Consider the following 25,151-nt stretch of genomic DNA (forward strand, 5'->3'; position numbering starts at 1 on the left):
ACTGATAAGGCCAGACATGTAAGACCTTGAAGGCTTTTGTAAAGACTTTTGCTTTTCTGCTGCATGAGAAGGGGAGCAATTGGTGGGTTTTGAGTGAGAGGACTGAAAGATCTGGCTTACATTTTAGTGGGACCCCTCTGGCTGCTGAGTGCAGAACAACTGTAGACGGTGAGCACAGAGCAGGAAAAGGCTATTGCAGTCACCCCAGGTGACAGACGCTGCCAGCTCAGACCGAGGTGGTGGCGGGGGCCTGGGGCAGAAGGGGTCAGGTTATGGGTAACTTCAGAAGGTAGAAGCAATGGGATTGGTTGACTGAAGGAATGCAGGAGTGTGAGATGAGGAGAGTGGTCAGGGATGGTGCCAAGATGTTGAATCTCAGCAACTAGAATTATGGGGTTGGCATTCCCTGAAGTGGAAACCCTGCAGGAGGGCTGGGGTTTGGAGGAATGGTTGGGAGTTCTGTTTGGGACAGGTTAGACTTGAGATGCCTGGACAACACAAAAGGCAGATGTTAATTCATCTGCTGGACATATGAGTCTAGAGTACCGGGGAGAGGCCTGGCCTAGAGTCAACCCTGATGGTGGGTGAGATCACTAAAGGCATGGTCATAGATGGAGAAGTGAACCAAGGACTGACCTGGGGTTCTGGTGTAACAGGCACGGGGCCAGGCTATTTCTCCTGGCCTCCACTGGCCAACACCAGGCCTGGGGGTCTATGGAGCGGTGTCCTAACACTGCCTTCCCTGGGTATTTACCCTAAGGTTAAAGGCAAAACCTGAACTAGCCTCATTTTGGAAGAGCAGAAACTCTCAGGTTATATGGAGCCCTGGTGATTGCTGTAAAGCTACTTGCAGGGAGTGGAAGGCAAGAGTTTGACCACGCCTCACAGAATGCAGCTTAGCCACTGAAAAATCATTCGGCGCTCAGTGCTCCGGGGACTGAGTCAGTGCACGGTCCGCTCAGCAGCCGTAGTCTGCTGGTCTTCACTTCCTCTGTGCCTTCACATTGTCTTTGCAATAACTGACCTTGTGGGGTCTTTCAGTTTTTACGCATTTTCCCAACTCTGGGATCCAGATTCAAACACACATCCCTGATTGGCGCTGATTGCTTTAGTTAACTGTGCTCAGCCCCGCTGGGTGGAGCTTTTGCACCAGGCAATACCATTGGCAGCTGACTGGCCTATACTGCAGAAGCATTTGGGTCAGGTGACATCTCCTGCTCCAATAAGCTGTTGTGGCAGTTATGGGGGCACTAGCGTGTACAGAATATAAAGTCTGAACGGTAATGGAACATGGATTAAGGTGGACTCTGGGGCAGAGAAGCCCCCTGTGTTCGGGTTCAAACTCAGCCTCCACCACTTACCGTGACCTTGGGTGGGTTATTCGAGCTAACTGTACCTGCATCTTTGTAAGTGGAGAATAATAATGTTAACTGCATCTTTGGGTTGTGGTGAGGCCTATGTGAGATGATCAATGAAACGCACGGTACAGTATTTAAGTAGAGCTCAAAAAGTGTTCATCACTGTTGCCACTGCTATCAGGGGACAGTTTATCTGCACTAAGTTAGATGCTTTAAATGCACGTTCTCATCCAGTTCTTCACAAAATCCCAATGAGATAGGTTGTCTTTTCAGTCCCATCATATAGGTGTGAAAATGGAGGCACAGGGAAGTTACCTGACTTGTTCTAGGGTCCCTCAGCTATTAAGCATAGAGCCGGGATTCAAACACAGGTTTATCTGGCTCCAGAACCATTGCTCTGATTCACTGTGCCCCCTGAAAGGACACCTATGTATAAATGCCCACCCTTGGCCACTTCTGCAGGGCTGTGGGCAGGAGCTCTTTACCCCCTCTCCAGGAGGTGTAGTGAGCTCTCTGAACCCCTCCCCCCCCGCAGCTGTCCCTGCCCTCCAAGGATGCAATCTGCTGAAGTGGGGACTGCATCCCTCACTGGCTCTAGTCTGCAAAGGCCGTGGCTATCCCTTGTCCTATGTGGTCCTCAACAAGTGGATAAATGAGCAGATTAGGGATTATATTCCTCCCATTTGACAGATGCAGAAACTGAGACTCATCAAAAAGATGGAATCAGAATTTGAACCCAGGTCTGTCTGTCCTTTTCCCTTCCTCCATCCCCCTTGCAGGGCAAAACTGAATCCAAAGGGATCAGGAGCCGCTGTAGGTTCTTGAACAGGGTAAATTGAAGTCAGGAAGAACGTGGGGTCAGAACAGAGAACCTCAGAGCTGGAAGGTGCCTCATTTAATTGGGCCCGGAGAGGCCAGGGGGGTCACTGGGTCTGTACCCTGATCACTGCTGAACAATTACCCAGTTCTGCAAAGTTTCTTACTCATGACCTGGGCTTCTTTCAGGGTGTAAAGGAAATGGAAAGAGATGAATTCCAGGTGCCAGTTTAATTCCATGAGGCTCAGTATGCCTGACTGACCCTGGGGTTTCATGCAGGCTCCCTGACTGAAGGATTACAGTGAGGAAGGAGTATCTGCAGGCTCTTGGCTCTTCTAACAATCACACACCAAGCGGGGCCCTGCCCGTCCTCCAGGGTGGTTACCAGTTAACAGTCCCTGGGCTTCACATGCGTGGGTTCCTCAGCACATCCCCTGAAATCTGACATCAAGGATTTGAATCTCTGTCTTGCACCTACTCACTGTGTGACCTGGGGCAAGTCACTTTACCTCTCTGGATCTCTGTTTCCTCATGTACAATCCTCTCGTATTTGGTTACTGTGAGGACTGAGTAAGATGTTCATATAGTGCTTGCTGCAGTGCCTGGTGTGTGGCGAACGCTGTTATTGTTATTTTAGGCATTAAAGTCCCATGGTCCCCACACAAAAATCTTCAGACACTTGCTGTTGGCATGGGAATGATGAAAAGATTTACCTTTTAGAAACATAAAAGAATAACATAAAAGAATAAAGAGAAGGGTTATTTTGGTGACAGTGTGGTGGTTGTATTAGGAGGAACAAGACTGAAAATGAAACATGTCCATTAGGAATGTATTTGGCTGCTGGTAGTAAAAAAATCCAACAATGGAACAGATTTCTACTCTTGCCTCAATATTCACTCTCCCTGTCTTCCTTAGGCAATAGAATCCTTAATTTTAGCTGGGCATGTGGCAGTCTAGAATGAAGATGACAGTTCCTAGCTTCCCTTTCATATTCTAGGTATGGCCATGAATTTCTCTTGCCAATGAGAAATGGTTTATGTGATTTCTAGAAAATGTCTTAAAAGGGAGGGTGTACACATCACTCCTCTCTTTCTACTTGCTGGCTGGAATTTGACATGTGATGACTGGATCTCAAGCAGCCCTTTTGGACCATGTGGTAAATTAAAGATGATTGCTAATTCTTTGACCCTCTTTCCTTCAAAAGGAAGAGTCTATTTGAAAGAGTAAATTCACTTCACTTAAACCTGGGCTGGCCTGTGACTTCTTAGATAAACAGAGTAGAATGGAAATGATGTTCTGCCATTCTGGGCCTCGTCCTTAAGAGGACTGGCAGCTTCTGCCATGGCCTCTTGGATCCATGAGCTACCGTGGAAAAGGTCAAACCACTCTGCTGGAGAGAACACCTGGAGAGCCCCTGAGACTACACAGAAAGGGAGAGGGACCCAGCTGAGCTTAGCCCTGTAGTCATCCTCACTAAAGCTTCAGGCATCCCAGTAAAACCATCAGCTGAATATGACAAGTGACTAGTTGATGCCTACAGATCAGAAGGATCACCTAGCTGAGCCCTGCCCAAATTTCTGACCTACAAAACTATAGAAAACAATAAAATTGTTATTGTTTGGGGGTTGTTTGTTATATAGCCAGAAATAACGAGAACAGACCATGAGGTAGAAGCTATTTGCGGAGGGTGGTGCACCAATTACACCAGCCCCGGTCTGGATACCTCCAGATTGCTTGTTACACAAGCAAAGTAAACCCTATTTGTTAAAGCCTTGTGATACCTTGGGTTATTGCTCAAGGCCTCAGTTTCCCAGTTGTTAAATTGGACACTAGCTCCTGTCCTATTACCTCCCAAGTGCCCGAGAGGATGAAGCAATAATCAGGAAGAGGGGTCCTTTTTCATGTAATACAAACAGTGCTTGTATCCAGCAAGACCAATGAGTGACATGCTCAAGCTGTTATAATATATCTAACCTGTTCATGATGGGTGTGAACTCATCATGAACCAATTACAAAGGATTTTGGAATCAGACACTAGGGCTTGAGGCTCAGCTCTGCTTTCTAATGTGATGAATTGGGGTAGTCACTAAATCTCTCCAAGCCTAGTTTCTTCATCAATAAAACACAGACGATGCTACTGCCCTTGTAGAGTCTGTGTGAGGATTAAATGAGATTAATCCATCCATTTGTTAAATACTGAATTTCTCCTATGTTCTAGGCCAGACCCACTCCTAATATTGGTGGGGCCTGGGGCCCACTCACCTCCCAAATCTAAATATTTAAATGTTATATATCAAGCTAATACATCGTTTTAAAAATGTTCTGTCCTTCTTGATGAATATAACTTCATAACAACATGGAAGGCCAGGTTCAATTTGGAAAACTCAGACTCCTCAGACATCTGCACTGAGATGTAGAGTGGCGGTGGGCAGAGCTGCACCCTAGCCTCCAGCTCCCCAGATGCCTTCTCCCTTCTCACCCCCGGCTCCATGCCACACTGCGTGACTCACATGTATCCCAGGCTGCCTGTCCCTTCACCTTATGCTCCACACTGCCCTTTGGCTACAACCTGGTCCTAGTGTTTTGCCTCCAGAGAACAAACCAAGGAGAGGCCTGCACAGGCCCTGGAAGCAGCTGGGACCCTTGGGCAGGGAACTCAGGGATCCTGGGGCCCCAGAGTGTGTCTAGAAAGGGAATGAAGTCTTGGGTGGGCATGTCCCCTTGGCCCTGTGAGTACATATGCAGCTGGTGGGGGGCCGGAGAGAGGCCCTTTAAAGCATGGGAACCAGGGAGCTGGGCAGGGTCCCCCTTGCCTGGATCTGAGGCCTGTGCTGGTGGACGTACATCAGTGTCTGAAACAGACACCGTCCCTGCCCCTTTCCTTCAGTGTGGTCCTCTGTCTCACCCCTGCTTGTAAGATGAGGGTTTAGCTGATCTGATATCTCCAAGTTTGTGCTGGAGACCAAGGGCTGGGGACTTGGTGAATGTCAACATGAATCTCCTAGATACCAGATCAGATGCGATCAGATGGGTATGTTTAAGACCTGAGTGATCAACTTCCTCTTCCAGCCCAAGCCTGGCAGAGCAGAAAGGGCCTCCACTGGCTAGTCCAGCCCATTATTCACACAAAACTTCAGCAGCCATAATAGCAACATGACTTCCCATCACACCTGGAATAAAATCCCAGCTCCTTGCCAAGACCTGCAAAGCCTCTTCCACCCGGCCTCTGGCCACCTGCAGTCTCCTCGCCCACCACCCTTGCCGTTGTTCACTGAGCTGCAGCTCCCTAGACCTTCCTTGTGTTTAACGAAATGTAAGGAGTCCACTCCTCCCACCTCTAGGCCTCTTCCCTCGCTGTTCCCTCTGCCTGGAGTACCCAGCTCTTTGCACAGCTGGATCCTCTCATTCAGGCATCAACTTAGTAGCCCCATGACGTAGAGATGTTCGGGAATAGCTCTCCTCTAGCCTAGCGCTCTCTTTTTAATGTCTTCATTTTACATCTTTACACCACCAGAAGTGGCAGATGGAGTGATTAAGAGGTCACCCTTGGAGCCGGACTGAGTCTAAAGCTGGTCTCCACCATCTACTGGACACTTGAGTAAATTGTTCAACCTGTTTTGCCATGAATATATTATTCAACCTCTAATTTTCCTTGAATAGTTAATTCAACCTCCATTTTCCCATCTGTGAAAGGGGGTGATAATGAATCTGTCTCATAGGTCTTTTGTGAGACTGGATGAGCAAACGCACATATTTATAGCATTTAGATCAGAAGACTGGCACTGGCTGTTTGTGTTTGCCATTTTATTAACACTTGTTGCTATTCGAAATTATCTTGTCTATTTCTTTGTGTATTGCCTCCCTTCTCTCTATGAAAGGCAAACAACTTCTTGTGCTTAGATAAACGGATTCCAGCAAGGAGTGGGCAACTGTGCCGAGCCCTTCTGTACATCTCCCGGTACAGATGGGGAAGCCGAGGCAGCGATGGAGGGCCGGGAGCGAGAGCCCTCAGGGGCCAGCCCGCCGCGCTGCCCGGAGCTCTCGGCTGCCCCTCTCGCAGGCGGGCACTGATATGCTCCGAGAGCGAGAGCAGCACGGGGTTCGGCGGTGCCGGCGTTTTGGTTCCCAGCGCGTTGGTCTTTAAGGCCCTACAGAGCGATCGCGGGAAAGCGGCCTGCAGCCCGCGTCAGCTGCGGTCCCGTCCTGTCGACGCCGGAGCAAGAACAAAGGCATTTGCATGAGAACAGGAACTCTGTTTGCTGAGAGGGCCTGTTTGGGGGTGCCCCTTGCGCTCCCGCGCCCCGCAGACACCCCTCCCCGAGCCTCGGGACACTGTCCTGCCGACTCATCTGTACTCTGCGGAGGTGCCGGAGTCCCGCAGGGGCCGAGCCGGGCAGGAGCGGCCCCAGGCCTCCGTCCGGGTCTCAGCCCCCGCCGGCTTCTCCGTCTTACAGTGCGCAAGCGTTATAAAGCCTAACTCCACGGCAACACAGCTTCCTCCAAGGATGCGCACCTGGCGCGTAGGAGGGGCTCAGTGAATACGGGCTCCGATGTCCTTTTCCGACGCTGTTTCTCAGCCATCTCTTTTGAAATCCCACCCAGCCGCCCTCGGAGGCAAGATAAGCGGTAGGAGCAGAGGTTCAGGAGCCTGGGAAACCTGGATTCAAATCCTACTCTGGCGCTTACCAGCTGCATTGCCAGGAGCAAGTTACTTTGTCTTTTGAGGCCACAGCGTCCTCATCTGTAAAATGGGGATGAAATAGTCTATAGGGTGCTTAATCATTCATTCAGTCATTCTCACAGATTAAGTGCTTGATTCACTCTTACAGTCATCACTTCCAGTTTACAGGGGGTCAATGGCAAACCCTCCAGACCTCCTGAGGGTCAGTCTTAAGCGGCCTAAAGGTCGAGATCCCCAAATGGTTTTATAGAGCCGGGCAGAGGTGCGCTCCTCTTCCCTCGTGCTCTCTCCCCAACCCCCAACCCCCATAAGATACACAGGCTTCCATGTGAACTGGAAGAGTAATGGCTGGCTGATCAGTGACTGGAGTGGGGTTCTGGGATGTTTTTCTCCCAAGTCGAAGCCTATTATTATTATTACTATTATTACTATTGTTATAATTATTTAATTAAGTACGGAAAGCCCTGGATCTTTCGCTTGGAGACAGCCTCCTATTCAGAGCAGCCCATAATCCCTCCACAGTTCCCTGCCAGGAAGGAAGCCTCACGCTGCCCTCTAGTGGCGGGCAGGGTTGTGCAGGCCCAGTGAAGCGGACCAACAAGGGAACCAGAGAAACAAGCTTCACTTAGTACGTGGTGGAGGCTGTCTGGAAGAGGGAGGGAGAAAATACAGCCTGGTTCCCCCACCGCTATTTGTGGTCCAGCTGGATCTCTCAGGAACCTTGGGAATAGAGAATAAAAGACTGAATTTGAAAGGCACCGGAATTTTTCCATTCTGCTTTTACTTATTTTTGAATAAATCACACATTTACATGATTCAAAAGATAAAAAAGACTGTAGAGTGAAAAGGAAGTCTCCTTTCCACTCTTGTTCCCTTGCCATCCAGTTCCTCTTGCTAGAGGCAGCCGTTGTCATGTGTCTTGTGGATCCTCCAGCAGAAAGTCTGCAAATACAAATATTTTACAGGATCGGTAGCTTCCTCTGTATGCTCTTTTGCATCTTGCTGCTTCACTTAAAAATGTATCATGGAAGTCCACAACTACTGAGCCCATGCACCACAACTACTGAGCCCACGTGCCACAACTACGGAAGCCCGGGCGCCTAGAGCCTGTGCTCTGCAACAAGAGAAGCCACCGCAGTGAGAAGCCTGAGCACCACAAAAAAGAGTAGCCCCCGCTTGCCACAACTAGAGGAAGCCCACGTGTAGCAACAAAGGCCCAACACAGCCAAAAATAAATAAATAAATACATAAAATTGCCATCTCTCAAACCACTAAAGAAAAGTAGTTTAAAGAAATGTATCATGGGATTTGTTCCATATTGATTCATGTAGATCCGCCTCATTCTTTTGAACAGCTGCATAATATTCCATTGTCTGATCTCATAATTATTTGATCAGTCTTTTATTGACAAGCCTTTAAATTGCTCCTAATCTTTTGTAATCACATGTTACAATCACAATCTTGTATAGACACTGTTGTGCGTACGAGTGAATCACTTAGCTATTGCTGTATAACAAACAAAAGGCTTTAAACAAAAAGCTTTTGTTATTGCTCATATGGATCGCTGGTGGCTGGGTCAGGCTGGGCTCATTTTGTGTTGCCTCTTGTGCCTGGATCGGAGGGCGGGTCTTGCTGGGGGGTGGCTAGTCTAGGAAGAATGGGCTCAGTTACAGTTCTGGCAGTTGGCTGGTTAGCAGCTGGGGTAAGAAAGGTGCCTGGGCCATGTTTCTCATCATTCAGCAACATGTAAGGCCTCTGGAAACTCAGTGACTGGCATCGCATTCCATGACATTCTGTTGGTCCAAGCAAATCACAGGCTATACTCAAGAGGTGGGGAAATGGAAATCACCTCTCCAAGGGAGAAGCAGCAAAGTCACATTGTAAAGGGTATGACCCAGGGACATAAACTATTGTGGTCGTTAAAAATTATGTTTCAGGGGGCTTCTCTGGTGGCACAGTGGTTGAGACTCCACCTGCCGATGCGGGGGACACGGGTTCGTGCCCTGGTCCGGGAGGATCCCACATGCCACGCAGCGGCTGGGCCCGTGAGCCACGGCCGCTGAGCCTGCACGTCTGGAGCCTGTGCTCCGCAATGGGAGAGGCCACAACAGTGAGAGGCCCGCGTACCGCAAAAAAAAAAAAAAAAAAAAAAAAAAAATTATGTTTCAATAGTGTTTTTATTCTATAATGGTTAGATTTACAGAAAAGTTGTAAAGGTAGTACAGAGAGTTCTTATATACCCCTGCACACAGCTTCCCCTATTGTTAACATCTTGTATTACTGTGGTACATTTGTCACAGCTAATATTGATACCAATATTAATACATTATCATTAGCTCAACTCCATACTTTATTCAGATCTCATTAGTTTTTCCTTAATGTCTTTTTCTGTTCTAGGATCCCATCCAGAATGCCATGTTACACGTAATCATTATGTCTTCTTAGACTCCTCTTGGCTGTAACAGTTTCTCAGACTTTCTTTGCTTTTGATGACTTTTATGGTTTTGAGAAGTGCTGGTCAGGTTTTCTGTAGAATGTCCCTCAATTTGGGTGTTGGGCTTTTTTCCCACGATTAGGCTGGAGTTACGGGGTTTGAGGAAGAAGACCTCAGCGGTGACGCGTCATTCTAAGCACATTGTATCAAGAGGACATGCCATCAATGTTACTAATCATTTATGATGGTAACCTTAGTCACCTGACTGAGGTAGTGTTTGCCGGGTTTCTCCACTGGAACATTACTCATTTTCCCTATGTTGTTCTCTGTAAAAGGAAGTCACTATGCACAGCCCACACTTAAGAAATGGAGAGTATTCTCTACCTCCTTGAGGGGGCAGAATCTATAAAGTTATTTGGAATTCTTCTGCTATTTGCTTATTCCATCATTTATCATACCAGTGTGTTTTCTCCAAGGAACCTAGTTCCTTTTATTTAAGAATGATGTTAGAAACCAAGATCTGGATGCTGGATGTGCTCGCTGCTACTGGGGTCCACTCTCAGTGGGCAGAGTCAGGAAATGCAGGCAGATGGTGGGAGCCTGTATGTACACGTAACTATAATGATTTCTGCATCTATCCATTAACATTGATACTAAGCTAAACATGAGTTCACGCTAATGTCTCCAACACAAATTCATTCATGTAGTTCATTCTATTCTTCTCTCCTTGCTTATCTATAACCACCCCCCCCACACCTCAACAGTAAGAAACCTGGCTCCCACCATCTGCCATCCATTTACTTCACTGTTCAATTCTAGTGCACATGTATGGAAGTTTCAGAATTGTCAACCCATACTCCTGTGAGATGTAAGTCTACAAACTAGAGAACTGCTATGGACAGTTCTTTTGGTCTTTAGTCTTACTGTTTTCGGTTATTTCTAGAATTATTTAGGTCAGCACGCCTATTCCCCATACCCTTCAGTGAGATTATGTCACACATTTGTAATGTAGTTAGATTCTCTTATAAAATTTGGATACATTAAGATTCGCTCTTTGTGCTGTAAAGTTCTATGAGTTTTGACGAATGGATGGTCATGTACCTACAACTACAGTGCCATGCAGAATCATTTCACAGCTCTAAAATACCTGCTGTGCTTCACCTGGTCAACCACCTCCCTCTCTCCAATCCCCTGGAAGCCACTGATCTGTTTTTCATCTCTATAGTTTTGCCCTTTTCTTAATCATATAAATGGAATCAAACATTAGGTAATGTTCTGAGTCTGACTTCTTTCACTTAGCAACATGCATTTAAGATTCATCCATACTGCTGTGTGGATTAACAGCTTGTTCCTTTTTTTTAAAATTAAAGTGTAGTTGATTTACAATGTTGTGTTAATTTCTGCTGTATAGCAAAGTGATTCATTTATACATATATATGTTTTATATATTCTTTTCCATTATGCTTTACCACAGGACATTGAATATAGTTCCCTGTGCTGTACAGTAGGACCTTGTTGTTTATCCATTCTATACGTAATAGTTTGCAGCTACTAACCCCAAACTCCCAGTCCATCTCTGCTCCACCCCTCTTCCCCCTTGGCAACCACAAGTCTGTTCTCTCACAGCTTGTTCCTTTTGATTGCTGAGGAGTGTTCCATAGTATGGGTGTACCACTGTTTATCCATCCACTTATTAAAGGACATCTTAGTTGCTTCCAGCTTTATTAGGAATATAAATCTGCTATAAATATTTGTATGCAGGCTTTTGTGTGGACATAACATTTCTCATCAGTTGGCTAAATGTCTAGGAGTGCAACTGCTGGGTCATATGGTAAATCTATGATTAGATTTACAAAAAACTGCCAAACTGTCTTCCAAAGTAATTGTACCATTTTTCATTCCCACCAGCAATGAATGAGCCCCTGTTCCTCTGCATGGTCATCAGCACATGGTATTGCCAGCTTTTTTTGGAATTTGTCCATTTTAATAGGTATACAATTGTTTCAATTGGCATTTTATTTTAATTGGCATTTCCTTAATCACAAATGATGTTGAGAATCTTTACCTATACTTATTTGCCACTTGTATATCTTCCTTGGTGAGGTGTCTGTTCATATCTTTTGCCCATTTTTAATTGGGTTTTTTGTTTTCTTATTGTTGAGTTCTAGAAGTTCTTTGCATATTGTGAGTGTGATTCTTTTATCAGATATGTGATTAGCCAGTATTTACTCTCAATCTGTGGCCTGTCTTTTTATCCTCTTCACATTGTCTTTTACAGAACAAAATTTTAATAAAGTCCAACTTATCAACTCTTTTCTTTTGTGGATTGTATTTTTGGTATTGTATCTAAAAACTTTTCACCAAACCCAAGTAAAGCAGATTTTCTTCTATGTTTTCTTCCAGAGTTTTGTTGTTTTGTGCTTTACATTTGCATCTATGATATATTTTGAGTTCATCTTAGTTACTTTTCATGCAAGGTGTAAGATCTATGTTGGGAATCTTTCTTTTTTGCATATGGACCTCTAGTTGCTCCAGCACTAGTTGTTAAAAGGCCATCTTTTCTCCGTATAAGTTCAATATTTTAAAATGTATTAAGACTTGTTTTGTGGCCTGATATATGGTATCTTGGAAAATGTCTTTCCATTAGAACCTTTAGCATTTTAGTTATAGTTTTTTAAATTCCCTGATAATTTCAACATGTGTTATAGATGAGTTGCTTCCGATGATTGTTTTGTCTCTTCAGTCTATATTTTTTCTTGCCTTTTGGCATATGTGGTAGGCTAAATAATGGATCTTGAGATGGGAAGATTATTCCGGATTATCCAGGTGGACTTTGAGTGCAACCGCACGCATCCTTATGAGAGAGGCAGAGGGAAATTTGGCATAGAGAGAAGAGAAGAGAAGAGGAGAAGGTGATATGACCATGCAGAAAGTGATTAGTCATTCAACCACAAGCCAAGGAATGCTGGTAGCTGCTGGAAGCTGGAAAAGGCAAAGAAGGGAGCACAGCCCTAGGACATTTTGATTTCAGCCCAGTGATGCTGATTTTGAATCTCTGGCCTCCAGAACAGTAAGAGAACAAGTTTCTATTGTTTTAAGCTACCAAGCTTGTGGTAATTTGTTATAGCAATCCTGCCTTGTAAATTTTTGTTGAAAGTTGTACATGTTGTATAGGATAATAAATACTGAGGGAAACAGACCTTTAGTGTGAGGATTGACGTTAGTCTTGCTAGGACTCGGACCACATTTAATGCTTCTTGTAGCGCTAGGCACCTGGGGCTTCACGTTCCTTTGTGTCCTTGTTTCCTCCTCCCTTTTGGCTCTGGAGCTCCCCTTTGTACAGCACCTCAGAGTCCGTGTCTTGCAGCTTTATCAGCTGTAATCCACTGTGCTTATTTACACTGGAGCCTTACTGGTGTGGTGGTGATAGAGCAGGGCAGAGAGAGGGCATTCTTTAATCTTCCAATTAAGTCTCAGCCTTTTTGTGAGCTTACGTCTCGTCTCAGGGATGTGGCCTTTAAAAGTGTTGCTGTGCCTTTTCTAGAGGTAGAGCTCCTGCCATCCCAGCTTCTGGTCCCTTCCTCACCCCAGGTGCAACACCCCAGCCTATTTCTTCTGTTGTGTATGGTACGCGGGCCTCTCACTGTTGTGGCCTCTCCCGTTGCAGAGCACAGGCTCCGGGCGCACAGGCTCAGTGGCCATGGCTCACGGGCCCAGCCGCTCCGCGGCATGTGGGATCCTCCTGGACCGGGGCACGAACCCACGTCCCCTGCATCGGCAGGCGGACTCCCAACCACTGCACCACCAGGGAAGCCCTTCGTTCGGGTTTTTATAACATCTTGCAGAAAACCTGAATGAACTTTTTGGCCAGCCCAATATATTTATACATTACACACACACACACACACACACACACACACACACACAGAGACACACACACTTTCCCCTTTAGGTGAAACAGGAAGGCTGGAGAGGGCTGGAGTGGTGCAGAGCTCCTTCTGCCTTAGCTGAGAGAAAGTATCAGACTTGCCCTTTGGCACAATTCTTTCCACTGGAGGTTAGGGTGAAGGTCCAGAAAGGCTATCCATGGCTGCTCTTTGCCTCCTGCCAGAGCTACATGGGGAACTGATCCTCCCCATTAGAACCTGGTGAGGTTCCTGGAGGAAAGCTCTGCAAAAATACGAGGTCTTCCCCACCCCCCATGACCGGGGTCCCCGGGAGTTTCTTTCTCACTCTTATGTTAGCCCACACTCAGCCCTCAGTGATTCATCAGAATTAGTCCTTAAGTGTTCCACTGACTTATGGCATTGCTACAGGTAGGCCAGTTTTTGGTGCTGTTATCTCTTTGCGTGCACTTGACTCACCAGATTTTTGGGTGGCGTTTGCCCTGCAAGCTCAAGTCTGCGACGGATTCAAGAAAAGTCATTGATTTTCAGCTTGTCTAACTTTCTTGTTGTAAGGACAGGAGTAATGACTTTCAAGCTCTTTACAAGTTGGCGTTGAAACCAGAAGTCCCTATTGTGGCCCTTTTTTATATCAATCTCCCACAGAAAGTAAGAAATATTAAGGGTCACAAAAGTCATAGGACTATAATCTTGGAATCATAAAGACTTTGGCATAGACTCAGAGTTTTGCAACTGGGGAAGCATAAATTCTAAGATTAAAATTCCCCAGATTGAAAGTCTCCATGGGCTCTTCACTGCTTACAGGATGACACGACATAAAACACTTTTCATTACCTGGCCCATTCCAGCTCTCCAACCCCATTTCTCACCCACATCTTACCTCCCATCCAGATCCTGTTCTCACTCCCACTCCCCCCAGAAAACAAACTCGGTATCATACTCAGGGTCCAGCCATGTGGTAAACTAATTGAGATTCCCTGATGCACTTTGAACATTACCTGAAACATGGCAACCCCTCACCAATCATTTGTTAATCTAATTAATGAATAAAACAATAAAGACCTTAGCACAGAGTGTAACACATGGAAGTATTAACAGTAGCCAGTTTCTATCACGTACCTGATTTGTGCCTGACACTCTTCTAAGTACTTCACATGTACTGAGTTATTTTATTTTCATAAGCTTATGTGGTCCATATTCTTCCTATTTTAAAGATGAGGAAACTGAAGTACAGAGAGGTTAGAAACTTGCCCAGGGTTACCCAGATAGTAAGTGCAGAGCTGGGATTCAAACTCAGGGAACCCTCATCAGCGGGTTGTAATCAACACAAAGCTCCTACTGTGCTAATGCTAGATGCATCACGTACATGATCTCTAATCTTATGATAACCTCCATTTAGAAGAAACAGAGACCAGAGAGGTTAAGTGACTTGCCCAGGGTCACACAGCTAGTAAGAGCTGCAATGAAAGTTCAAACTAGATTTGCCTGCCCTAAATCCCACACTCTTTCCTGTTCTCAGCATGGCTTCCGGCCTGTCTCTTGAGAAAATGAATGCCTTTGACATCTTGTTAAGCCATCAAACTCCTGTTCTTCCTTCAAGACATAACTTAAGGGTTCCTTCTGCTGTGACACTTGCCCTGACCTCTCCCTCATGCCACCCCAGCTGCCCCAGCCAGTCCCTTCTTCCTTCCCTTCTTCACACCCCCACCTCTGCCCTTCACACCACAGTCCAGTGGTTAAAAATGCAGCTCTGCATGCAGGGGGTCTTGGGTTCAAATTATGGGCCTGCTGGGGGACTCTAACTTTTCATGTAACCATCTGACCTTGATTTTTTTTCTCATCTGCAAAACGGTGCTGAGAAAAGCACCTCCCTCATAGGATTGGGTGAAATATGCACGAATCTTAGCTGAGGGCTTGCTGAAGCACTTACCATTCTGTATTATAAGTATCTGTTTAAATGTCTGTCTCCATCACTTGACTTGAGGGCAGAAGCTGATTCTGATCTTTTTTTTTTTTTCCCTAGCACCCAGCATGGCTTAGAAGAGTATTAAATAAATGTGAAGTAAATGGATGAAAAAGAAATAAATGAATCTTAGAATCTTAGTCTCATAATTTCATCCATAAAATCCAAAAACCTTGCCTCACATAACTACAAAGTAGCAAGGATCTTAGAGATCAGCTTCCTGAGGCTTTTAATCATTTTGACGAGCAACCACAGTTAATAATACACTTTTACTGCCATCCAATATGCACGCATGTGTGTGTGCGTGCACATACACACACACTCACACACACACACACACACTGAAAGTTTCAAGAAAGAGTACTTTCCCTAACTATGTAGGATAAACCCAGATATTTATTTTTTCTCCCTTTCCATCCCCTCCCCTCCCCACCTCCTCTCTTTTCCATTTTTAAAAAATGTTGGATTATGTCCACTACATTGATTTCATGACCCATGAATGCTTTGTGGTCTATGGTTTGAAAACCTCTTCTCCAATCCAGCTGCTCAGCCAGAATCTTCATCCCTGACGTGAGTCTTATATTTGCACACCCCTGGGAAGGGAAGTTCCTGCCTCTGAAGGCAAGAGGCTTCATTGTTGAGCAGCATTATTGTTAGAAGGTCCTCCTTTCTCTTAAGCGAAACGAGTCCCCCATCACTTCCTCTTTGGTTCCCTTCCACCTGCTGCTCTCTAGCTGCACGCTATCAAGCGGTCGCCTCACGTCACTGGGTTTCACTTCCTTCCCCTGCTCCCACACATACGCGCCCACCAAAGTGCATGGAGCCTAAAAGTCCATTATCAAAGCCACTTTTGGGGGTTAAGGCCTTGATCTTCGCCCGTCATTTCCCATTATTGTATATGTTTGTTTTCATGGGGCTGGGGGTCACTAGAGCCAATCCATCCATGTGGCAGAAGTCTTCAGTTCCTGGAACAGAGAAGTTGTTGGGATTTGTGGGATGTCAAAGAATCTGGAGGGGTGGTGGGAGAGCGGTGCTAGTGATGGCAGGGACCCGGATGCCACAGAGGGGTCCAGCCAGGGTCCTCAGTTGGTCTTGGCACACAGCAACCTGAGGGGCCTCCTACCCCCTGCCTCATGCCTGCTACCTCTGGGACGAGTTTGCGTCCCCTCACCCCTGGAGGCCAAGGCCATGCGGCAGCACAGGCCGCATATTTAGCAGGCCCTGTGCAAACTGAGAATGCAGGGTCCCATGTTCCAAAAGTATTAAGTGTTTCGAGCGGTGACAGAAGAGCAGTAAATCAAGTGTGAGCCCTGTGTGTACAGGCCCTGTGCAACTGCGGGGCTCGTACACCCACGATTATCAACCCTGGCACTTTGCCTGAGAGGCAGGCTCAGCAGACAAGGTGAACGAGGCCTGGGCTTGGGCTGGGACTCCAGAGTGCAGGAACTGAAACCAGGCCCGTGGATATTCAAGGAACAAGGTCCTTAGAGATCACTGGGCCCAAACCCCTCCAACTGTAGAATCTGAGAACCCAAAGATCACATGAAAACTGGTGGCAGAGCCAGATCACAACCTCAGCCCTGGGACCCTCCCCCTCTGTCCTCTCCATCCTTTCTGAAGTTCGTCTCATCCTATGCAGTGTCTGTGGTTATCTACATGCTTACAACTTGCAAGTTTCCAACCCCTTTCCCCACTGTCCCTCTTTCTTGCCCAGGCTCTAGACTCCTCTAGACTCCCATGTCCAACCGTCCACAACTGCAACGGCCTCTTGCTTCTTCTCCTCCTTTGCCTCTTCCCTGACCCTCTCCTACCATCCTCGTCACAGCCACCAGAGTGGGAGTTTTTAACTTACAAATTGGATCCCCGCACACCTCTGCGCACTGATGCGTTGCGCACGGATTGCAATCTCACCTCTTTACCATGACCTACAAGGTCAGGCCCTGTGGTTTCTCTCATGATTGTCTGCTTCTCCCTCTGCAAGTGACCTTGCTGTTGATCAGAAGCCCCAGCTCATGCTTACAATATAAGCTTACATGCTTATATTGCTTACATGTTGAAATGATACAATTTCAGATGTTGAGTTAAATAAAATATATTTGTTAAAATTTATTTCACGTGTTACTTTTTACTTTTTCAACGTGGCACTAGAAAATCTAAAACTCCCTACCTGGCTCACACAGTGTTTCCAGGGACAGAACTGAGCTAAGAGCAGAAAGGCATGTGGAGGGTATGGGGATGGAGGGGTCGCATTTCTTGGGATGGAGACTCTCATTTATTTAGCTCCTATTTTGTGCTTAGCACTTTAGACCTTATCTGAATTAGACTCAAACAGTCACAGGTAGATATCATTCAACTCTTGCTACAGATAAGGAAACTGAGGCCTGGGTTTGACCAAGGTCCAGGGGCTGGTGTGACCACTTACTTCACTGCGCTGTCTGAACTTTGCAGGGGTGTCACCCTGACCTGGTTTTACTTATGTACATTGGCTCTGTCACATTTCTCCTGCCTGCCTATCTCTGTCTCTCTGGCAGAGCCCACTGCTTTTGGACACCTGCTCTGTAATTGTTGAACGAATGGGTGACTAGGGATGAATAACTTGATCCAACTTTTAGGAAAATGTTATTGTGTGAAAGCCCAGTTCAAGCTAAGGTGCTTCCAAAGGCCAACCTTCCATCTAGTGTAATATCAACATCATACCCTCCTTCCCTCACCACGGCCTGGTGCTTCCCCCCAGTCCCTGCTGAGGAATCTGGAAGGGGTGCAGTGAAGAGTTCTTCTGTTCCTCCTCCCATCTCTGAATCAGGTCCCAGGTGTGGATCCTTTGGCAGGCCCTTTGTGCGTGCATCAGAGACAGTCAGAGCCCAGGCCAGAGGCTGCAGACGCCTCCCAACTGGAAACCTCATGTCTCCCTGAGGGTTTGGGGTTTTGGAAGGAGACCTGGGTCACAGTGGCCACTTCTCTCGCTGCAGCTCAAACTGCTGCTCCAGGTCTGGGGATGGGTGGGTGGCCAGGACCTGCGAGGTCCGCCCCAGGCTGTCAGGAGACCAGGCAGTGGTTCCTGGGCTCGTGTGGAGCCTCATCCAGGGCTTGAAGCGAGCATATTCCAGGGATGCTGGGAGCCTCCTGCCATGACTGCCACACCTGGGCAGGTGCTGGGCACCCTCCTGCTCACCTTTTTGCTGAGGCTCACAGGTGAGTCTGAGTGCTACTCACAGAGACCCTCAGAATGGGCAGGGATTACCAAACCCAGCCACCCCGTGCTGCAGGGGAGGAGTAGCTACGCTGTTTGCCTGCCTTCCAGGGTGCTTGTTTCATGTCTTTTCCTCAGTGTGGACCTTGTGGATAATGGGGATGATGGGAGCTTTGGGGTCAAGAGATGGAAGATGTGAGATGAGGGTAAGGGGCTGGGGGGAGGTCAGGGAATGAAAGAGGAGCACCGCCCCACCCAGTATCCCTGATGTCAGCTCTGGTCTGGGTGGCTACCAGGTCTAGTTCAGAGAGGGTGTGGGAACGCAAAGACAGAGGGACCGAGAAGCCCCCTGAGTGATGGAGCCTCTGGCATCGTGAAAAGAGTGCTGGACCCACAGTCAGGTGGACATGCTTAACATCCCTCCTTGACCACTCACAGGCTGTGTGACCTTGTGCAAGTCACTAAACCTCTCTGAGTCTCTGCTTCTTCTTCTGGTAAGTGGGGCAATAATACCAGCCTCCCACAGTTGGGATGCAGATGAAAATGAGCACATGCCCCTGAGAGTGTTTTTTGTTTGTTTTTTTTTTTGCGGTGTGCGGGCCTCTCACTGTTGTGGCCTCTCCCGTTGCGGAGCACAGGCTCTGGACACGCAGGCTCAGCGGCCATGGCTCACGGGCCCAGCCGCTCCACGGCATGTGGGATCTTCCAAGACCGGGGCACGAACCCGTGTCCCCTGCATCGGCAGGCAGACTCTCAACCACTGCGCCACCAGGGAAGCCCCCTGAGAGTGTTTTATGATCCACAGGGTGTGGTGTGCGGGAGAGGAGATGATTAGCACTAGGATTTACTCAGAGGAGAGCATGATGCAGAGCTGTGTGCTAAGGGGACAGGCTCCCACGGCTTCCTGAACTGCGCTCCATCATCTGTCACCCTGTGCTGTTGCTGCTGGTTTATTTCCCCACCCCCACCCCCCAGCACGGGTCCTGTCTGATACATCTCTGTGTCCTCAGTGTCCAGTTCACACATTGGCACAGAGAAGGGGCTCAGCGAATGTAGTGAAGACTTGGAGAGGCCCCTGCTCTCAGATCTCTGTAGTCTGTCCTGATGGGGAGGGAAGAGTCTAATCCTGCAGTTGTCAGGATGACTCCAAGAGATAGATCCTAGGTTAGGAGAAGAAGTACTCTGGCCTCACCCTAGCTTGTGTGGATGGATGAAGCTGCCTCCAGTGTAGCGAGCCCCCTGTCACTGGAAGTGAACAAGCAGAGGATGGAGGCCCAATGGGGTGATAACGGGAAGGCCCTTAGGAGGAGGGCCAGCCATGCCTGCCCGCAGTGATTCTTGGCTTCTCACTTATGTCCAAAATGGAAATCTTGATTCCTCACCAAACCTCACCCATCCCAACCTGGTCCATTTAGCCCCATCTCAAAACCTAGAACCACCATCCACCCGAATGCTCAAGAGGAAAACCTGGGAATCATTTATCCATAGTTCATTCTGTGCCTTGGCTCCCCTCCAGTCCATCACGAGTCTTGCTGGCTGTATCTTCCAAATGTACCTCAAATGGGTCCCTCCCTTTCTCACCACCCTGGTCCAGGCACCACCACCTCACACCTGGAGCTCTGTGCTGCCTCCTCGTTGGCTTCCCTTCCCCCAGGTTGCCTCCCTCCTTTCCATTCTCCACACAGCAGCCCCAATTATCTTCTAAAACATGCCAGTGAGACCAGCTTGCTCCTCTGTTTAGAATCTCTGATGGCTTCCCATCACACTCAGAAAGGACTTAAGAGCATCCTCATGTCCCACAGGCTCTTCCCCATCTGGACCTCTCTGCCCATGATGCGGAGGTCCTACAGACACCTCAGTTTCTCAAGCCAACCAAGCTCTGCCAGCCCGAGGTGCTTCTCACCTGCTGTTCCCACTTTCTAGAATGTTATTCCCCTGCCCTGGCCCATGTCTGGCTCCTATCTGTTCCTCAGTTTCAGCTCAAGATGTCACCTCCTCCAGGAATCCTTCTCATACCGCCTCTCCAGAATAAGTCCTCCAGGCATTTCCTATGTCTGCACTCTTTGAGTTTCCCTGAGGTCACTGAGGCCCAGTTGTAGTTCTGTATTTTCTTGTTTACTTGTTAGCATCTGTTTATATGCTCCCCGAGGCTGTAGCCAGACAGGGCACATAGTAAGTCCCCAGGGCTGCACACACCGCGGCGCCTCTTTCCGGCTGCTGCTGTGGGACGCGGCGGGCTCTCAGCGCGCAGTCACAGCCATCTCTTTCCTAGACGGGCAGCCCTTCATCTCTCTGGCGGGCCCGGCTCACAGGACAACCCCTGGGAATCCGGTGCCTTTCAACTGCACCACTGACTCCTTCGGCTCCTCAGACTTCAATGTCACCTGGATGAAGGACAGAGATGAGCATCCAGCCTCAGCTCAGCACCTGGTGACCGGCGACAAAGGCAATTACTCCATCACCAGTAAGGTGTGGAGACACTGTCCCACCAAAATGTCTTGTCGGAGATGACCTGCGAAGTCACGCACGGGGTCCTGGCAGAGCTCTGCGGAAGAGCACGAACCTCTCTGAACGCTCCAAGCTGCGGAGGCGGAAGGCTGGGTGGGGGCATCGCTTTCCTGGATTGACTTTCGGAGTCTTTTGCCCGAAGCCCCCTTGGACTTCCAGTGGGAAATTGGAATTCCGCCTTGCCGTGCCTGATCCCGCTGTAGAGTTGTTAAAGATACAGGTTCCAGAGGCCCCCATGTGGGTTTAGTCCCGACTGTACCACTTCACAATCAATGTGATCTTCGGTAAGTTAACCTCTTTGTGCCTCAATTTCCCCTTATAATGAGAATAAAATTATCACCTACCTTGTAGGTTTCATGTGAGTATTAAATGAGCTATTTCTTATAAAGCACGTAGAACACTGCCTGACACTCAGTAAGTTGTTTGTGTATATTTGATTTTATTATTATTATCTGGACTAAGCGTCCATTCCAAACATCTTTGTTTTATTAGTATCATTACTATTTTTAATTTTTAAATATGTATTATTTATTCAACACAAATGAATTAATTCATCCATTCATCCACAATATCTACTGTGTGTCAGGCACTGTTCTTGGTGCTAGGGATATAGAAATGAATAAAAATAAGTCCTTGTTCTCATGGAAATTATAGTTTATAATTCTTAAAATAATATTTCATGATATGAAATATTTCAAATGCACAGGAAATAACATAGCAGACACCATGTACCCCTACCCATATTTAATGAATGCTAACACTTAGCTCTCTTTGCCTTACATTGAGCATACAAGAAAAATGTATTTCTTTTTCAAAAAAGGTAACTGATTTAAGAATGAAAGCTCTAGGGTTGGTTCCTGGGAGAGAAAGACATAGAGGGCAGGCAGATAGGGGTAATTTCAACAGATGTTCCTTTCTGTTTCTCTGTCCAGTGGTCCCCACCCCAAAGATCACCACGAAGCCCTCTGGAATGCCAATCCATGTGCATTAGAGAGTGAATCTCCTGTACCATGTGAGCCACTTCTATCTATCCCAGCTGCACCTCACCTGGATGGAGTACCGGTTCACGACACAGACCGTGAAGTCCCCTCAGGTTATCAGAAGCCCAGACGAGACCTACACTCTGGAGCATACCTGGCAGGCAGAGACCATGCTGGACAGCAGGAAGTTTGCCTGCTGGGTGGTCCAGGATGGACAGCCCCCAGTCCAAGCCAACACCACCCTGTGGGTCCAGGGTGGGAAGAGGTGGGTGCAGCTTCTTGCCCAGCCCCTCTGGGCAGCCAGGCTGGAAACACCTGCCATCTGCCTGGGGTGCAGACAGCAGTAGGTCAGGGACTCAGGGCAGCAAGGGATGAAGGTGAAGGAAGGGAGGATGCCCTGGGGTTGTGATAAAACTAAAGCCTTCATCCCCAAGTTCCATTCCCGCCTCCCCTCTATCCTCCTCAAGAAGGAGTAGGACTTCCCCAATGCCATGAACTCTTCAGGTGGAAAGTTCTCTTGACTGCAGGAAAAGGCAAAGATTAAGGAGAGATGGGCACCAAAATCCCTTCCAGGAAAGCTATAATCAAGACTGGTTTAGCTGAGAGTTTCTGGAGTTCAATTTTAAAGAGAGGCCAGAATTCTCGACAAGATTGCCTGGGAAGCAGGGAGGGTGCAGGTGCAGGATTCTCATTCTCTACTACTGAGTTTGCGCTCTCTCACTTCTTTCTCAGTCTCTTTTTTCTCTCTTCTCCCCTCCTCTGTCCCTCATTTTCCTTCTGCTTCTTCTCTTTCTCACCCCCACCCTATCCAAATCAGATTCTATCTCCTCCTATCTACTTTTGTGTCCTAGATAACATTCTCCACTAGGGAGAGCTGCCCACCAGCAGTTCAGACCTTGAGGATGGATCTTTCCTTGGTCCAGCTGGAATCAGCTTGGGAGAGTGAATGACTGGGCCAGAGGGGATGAATTGGGGAGGGGAGGAGAGGTGGAGAGATAGGAGTATTAGAATTGGCCAGACCTGGACCAGCCAAGGGTGAGCTAGAGTGTGGACTGAGCTCTCCAGAACCACAGGAAGTGGGATAGGACAACTCCCTACAGGCAGCGTGAGCTTCTGGGCCTGCAGCATGTATTACAGCCCAAGCCACCACCAGCAAAAGGGTAGACAGGATGCTGGGCTGCAAAACCACACATCTTCACAACAGAAGCGTTGAGCCTGCATTCTATTTCTCCCTGAAAGAACTGGCCTTTTCTGCCTGCTCTAAGAATTCTCAGGGGCAATGAACCCACTACCTTTCAACTTCTCAGTGCCTTTTTTTTTTTTTCGTGTCTAGAAGAAATAAGAAAAACGTCCACCCAGCGGGATATATAGATCTGTGTGAAAAATTACAGACTGGTCCTTTCTGATCTGAAGCAAGTTACACTATTTCTTTATTGACTCATGCTGAGCTTTTTCTCTGTGTCTTATTTTTCTCCTTCGCCTGCATGCATGTATCTGTCCCACTGCTGCGAGGTTAGCCCCGTGAGAGCATCACTTTGATTCTACCACTCCCCTGTGTGGCTGTTTGATGTGCCTTGTGATCTGCAGCGGGGAAACTTCTTTTTCTGATGTCAGACCCCCTTCCGTTTGTTGTCAATGTGTCTTTGCAGCAACACCTTCTCAGCCTGACCCCTAAAGCCCTTCTTCAGCTCTCACCCCTTACACACTCCCACCTCTGTGCTTCTGGTCATGTTTGCTGACACCTGTAGAGCACTTACTGTGTGACAGGCATCCTCACATATGTTGTTTGATGTTTGACAGCCAGGATAGGCAGCAGAGGGACCAGGTCTCAGGGGTCTCAAATAGCAGAGCTTGGATTAGAAGACAGGGCTGTCTATTCACAATTCAATGTGTTTTCTGTATTTTTTCCTCCATCCTGTCTAAGGATACAAATCTTAGTGTTATCTCAAGTCTTTTGCAAATCTCCCTCTTAAATACTCTGTATTCATATTTATTTCTTCCTGAATTGTCATGTCTGCCCATATCATTCAATTCTCACCATTGACTCTGAAACTATGGGGCCTCTTGCAAGTCCCTACAGGGGGTTTTGTCCATTTATGCGTCTCCTCCGAGCTGAGACCCTCACAGACCTGAAGCAGATACTGGCTCTTAAGTTCGGTCGTGGCCAGACTTTGGAGTCAAATGGATCAGTGTCACCTGGCAGAGCTACCACGGGCCATCTGGGACCTCAGGCAAAGCACTGCTGTTTCTGAGCTCAGTTACCTCCTCTGAGCAATGAGGACTGTTATGCCTACCAGGTGGGGACCAGCTGGGACTCCTTCCCTTGACCCCTGCTTGGCATCCAGACATTGGAACGCACAGTGTGTGCTCTGTAATGACTGATGGCAGTCTTCATGATGCCTAGACCATGCTGGGTTGAAAGTAGGAAATGATTGAAGTTCACTGATTATTATGAGGAAGCTGTGGAGAAATAGAGGCAGCTGTGATGTAACAGAAAGAGCCCTTGACTTGGTCTGGGGTTGGAATGTGAGTTCTGTTTGCTGTGAGGGACTTGGGTGAGGTTCTAACCCTCTCAGCCTTTCCCCCTCTAACATTAGAAATATGATTAATAACAATTCTTTAGGTGGTGGTTGTGAGTATTGGATGATGATAGTTATCATTTATAGAGTGATCACCATGTGTCTTATATTCTTTACTAGTTACTGTATGTAATTTATTAATTAACTCTGAGAATTAAGAATCATCCCCATTTTACAGATGAGAAAACTGAGGCTTAGAGAGTTGAGTTGTCCAGGCTTATGCAGTAGAGGGGCTGGGAATGTAAACTTGGGCTGAGTGTGACCCCAAAGCCTGTGGTCCTACCCTGTCTCTGTGCTGTTCTGGGAGCAGTGAGACACCCTTCCCTGTCCAGGGACTGAGGACAGAGCTGAGCCTGGTCACTGAGCACAGACCCTGGGTCCTTACTTCCTGGCTAAGAACCCTGGCTCTACTGACCAGCTGTGGATCTTGGACAAGGTACTTAGGGTCTGGGCCTTAGTGTCTTCGTCTGTGAAATGGGGATAGGAGTAGCTCCCTCCTCTTAGGGCTGCAGTGAGAACTTGGTGGGATAGGTCTCAGAGTCTGTAAGCAGGGTTGTGGGATGTGGGTGTTGGCTGTGAGGTGTGGTTGGGAGTCGGACTCCTTACAAACTGCTGTGGTCCCTGTAGCTTCTCGTCCGGCCTCTGATATCAGCTTCATAACTGAACTGTCAGAATGTAAACTTTAAAGCCTATGGAAGGGGAGGCGATGGGGCTTCTCCACTGTGATGCTGAGGAT

General features: G+C 47.5%; 1 protein-coding gene across 1 annotated transcript in view; it reads left to right on the forward strand.

Moving 5' to 3' along the window:
* Window positions 1-6,139: 6,139 nt before the first annotated feature.
* The window catches only part of LOC136135390 (signal-regulatory protein beta-1-like), a 71,255-nt gene continuing 52,243 nt past the window's right edge, over window positions 6,140-25,151 (forward strand). Inside the window, exons 1-4 of the mRNA XM_065893271.1 lie at window positions 6,140-6,307; window positions 6,483-6,628; window positions 20,661-20,817; window positions 21,893-22,084. Of these exons, the coding sequence (XP_065749343.1) occupies window positions 6,140-6,307; window positions 6,483-6,628; window positions 20,661-20,817; window positions 21,893-22,084 (663 nt within the window). The remainder of the gene's footprint in view (window positions 6,308-6,482; window positions 6,629-20,660; window positions 20,818-21,892; window positions 22,085-25,151) is intronic.

This window comes from Phocoena phocoena, chromosome 15 (assembly GCF_963924675.1).
Source record: "Phocoena phocoena chromosome 15, mPhoPho1.1, whole genome shotgun sequence".
Classification (NCBI taxonomy): domain Eukaryota; kingdom Metazoa; phylum Chordata; class Mammalia; order Artiodactyla; family Phocoenidae; genus Phocoena; species Phocoena phocoena.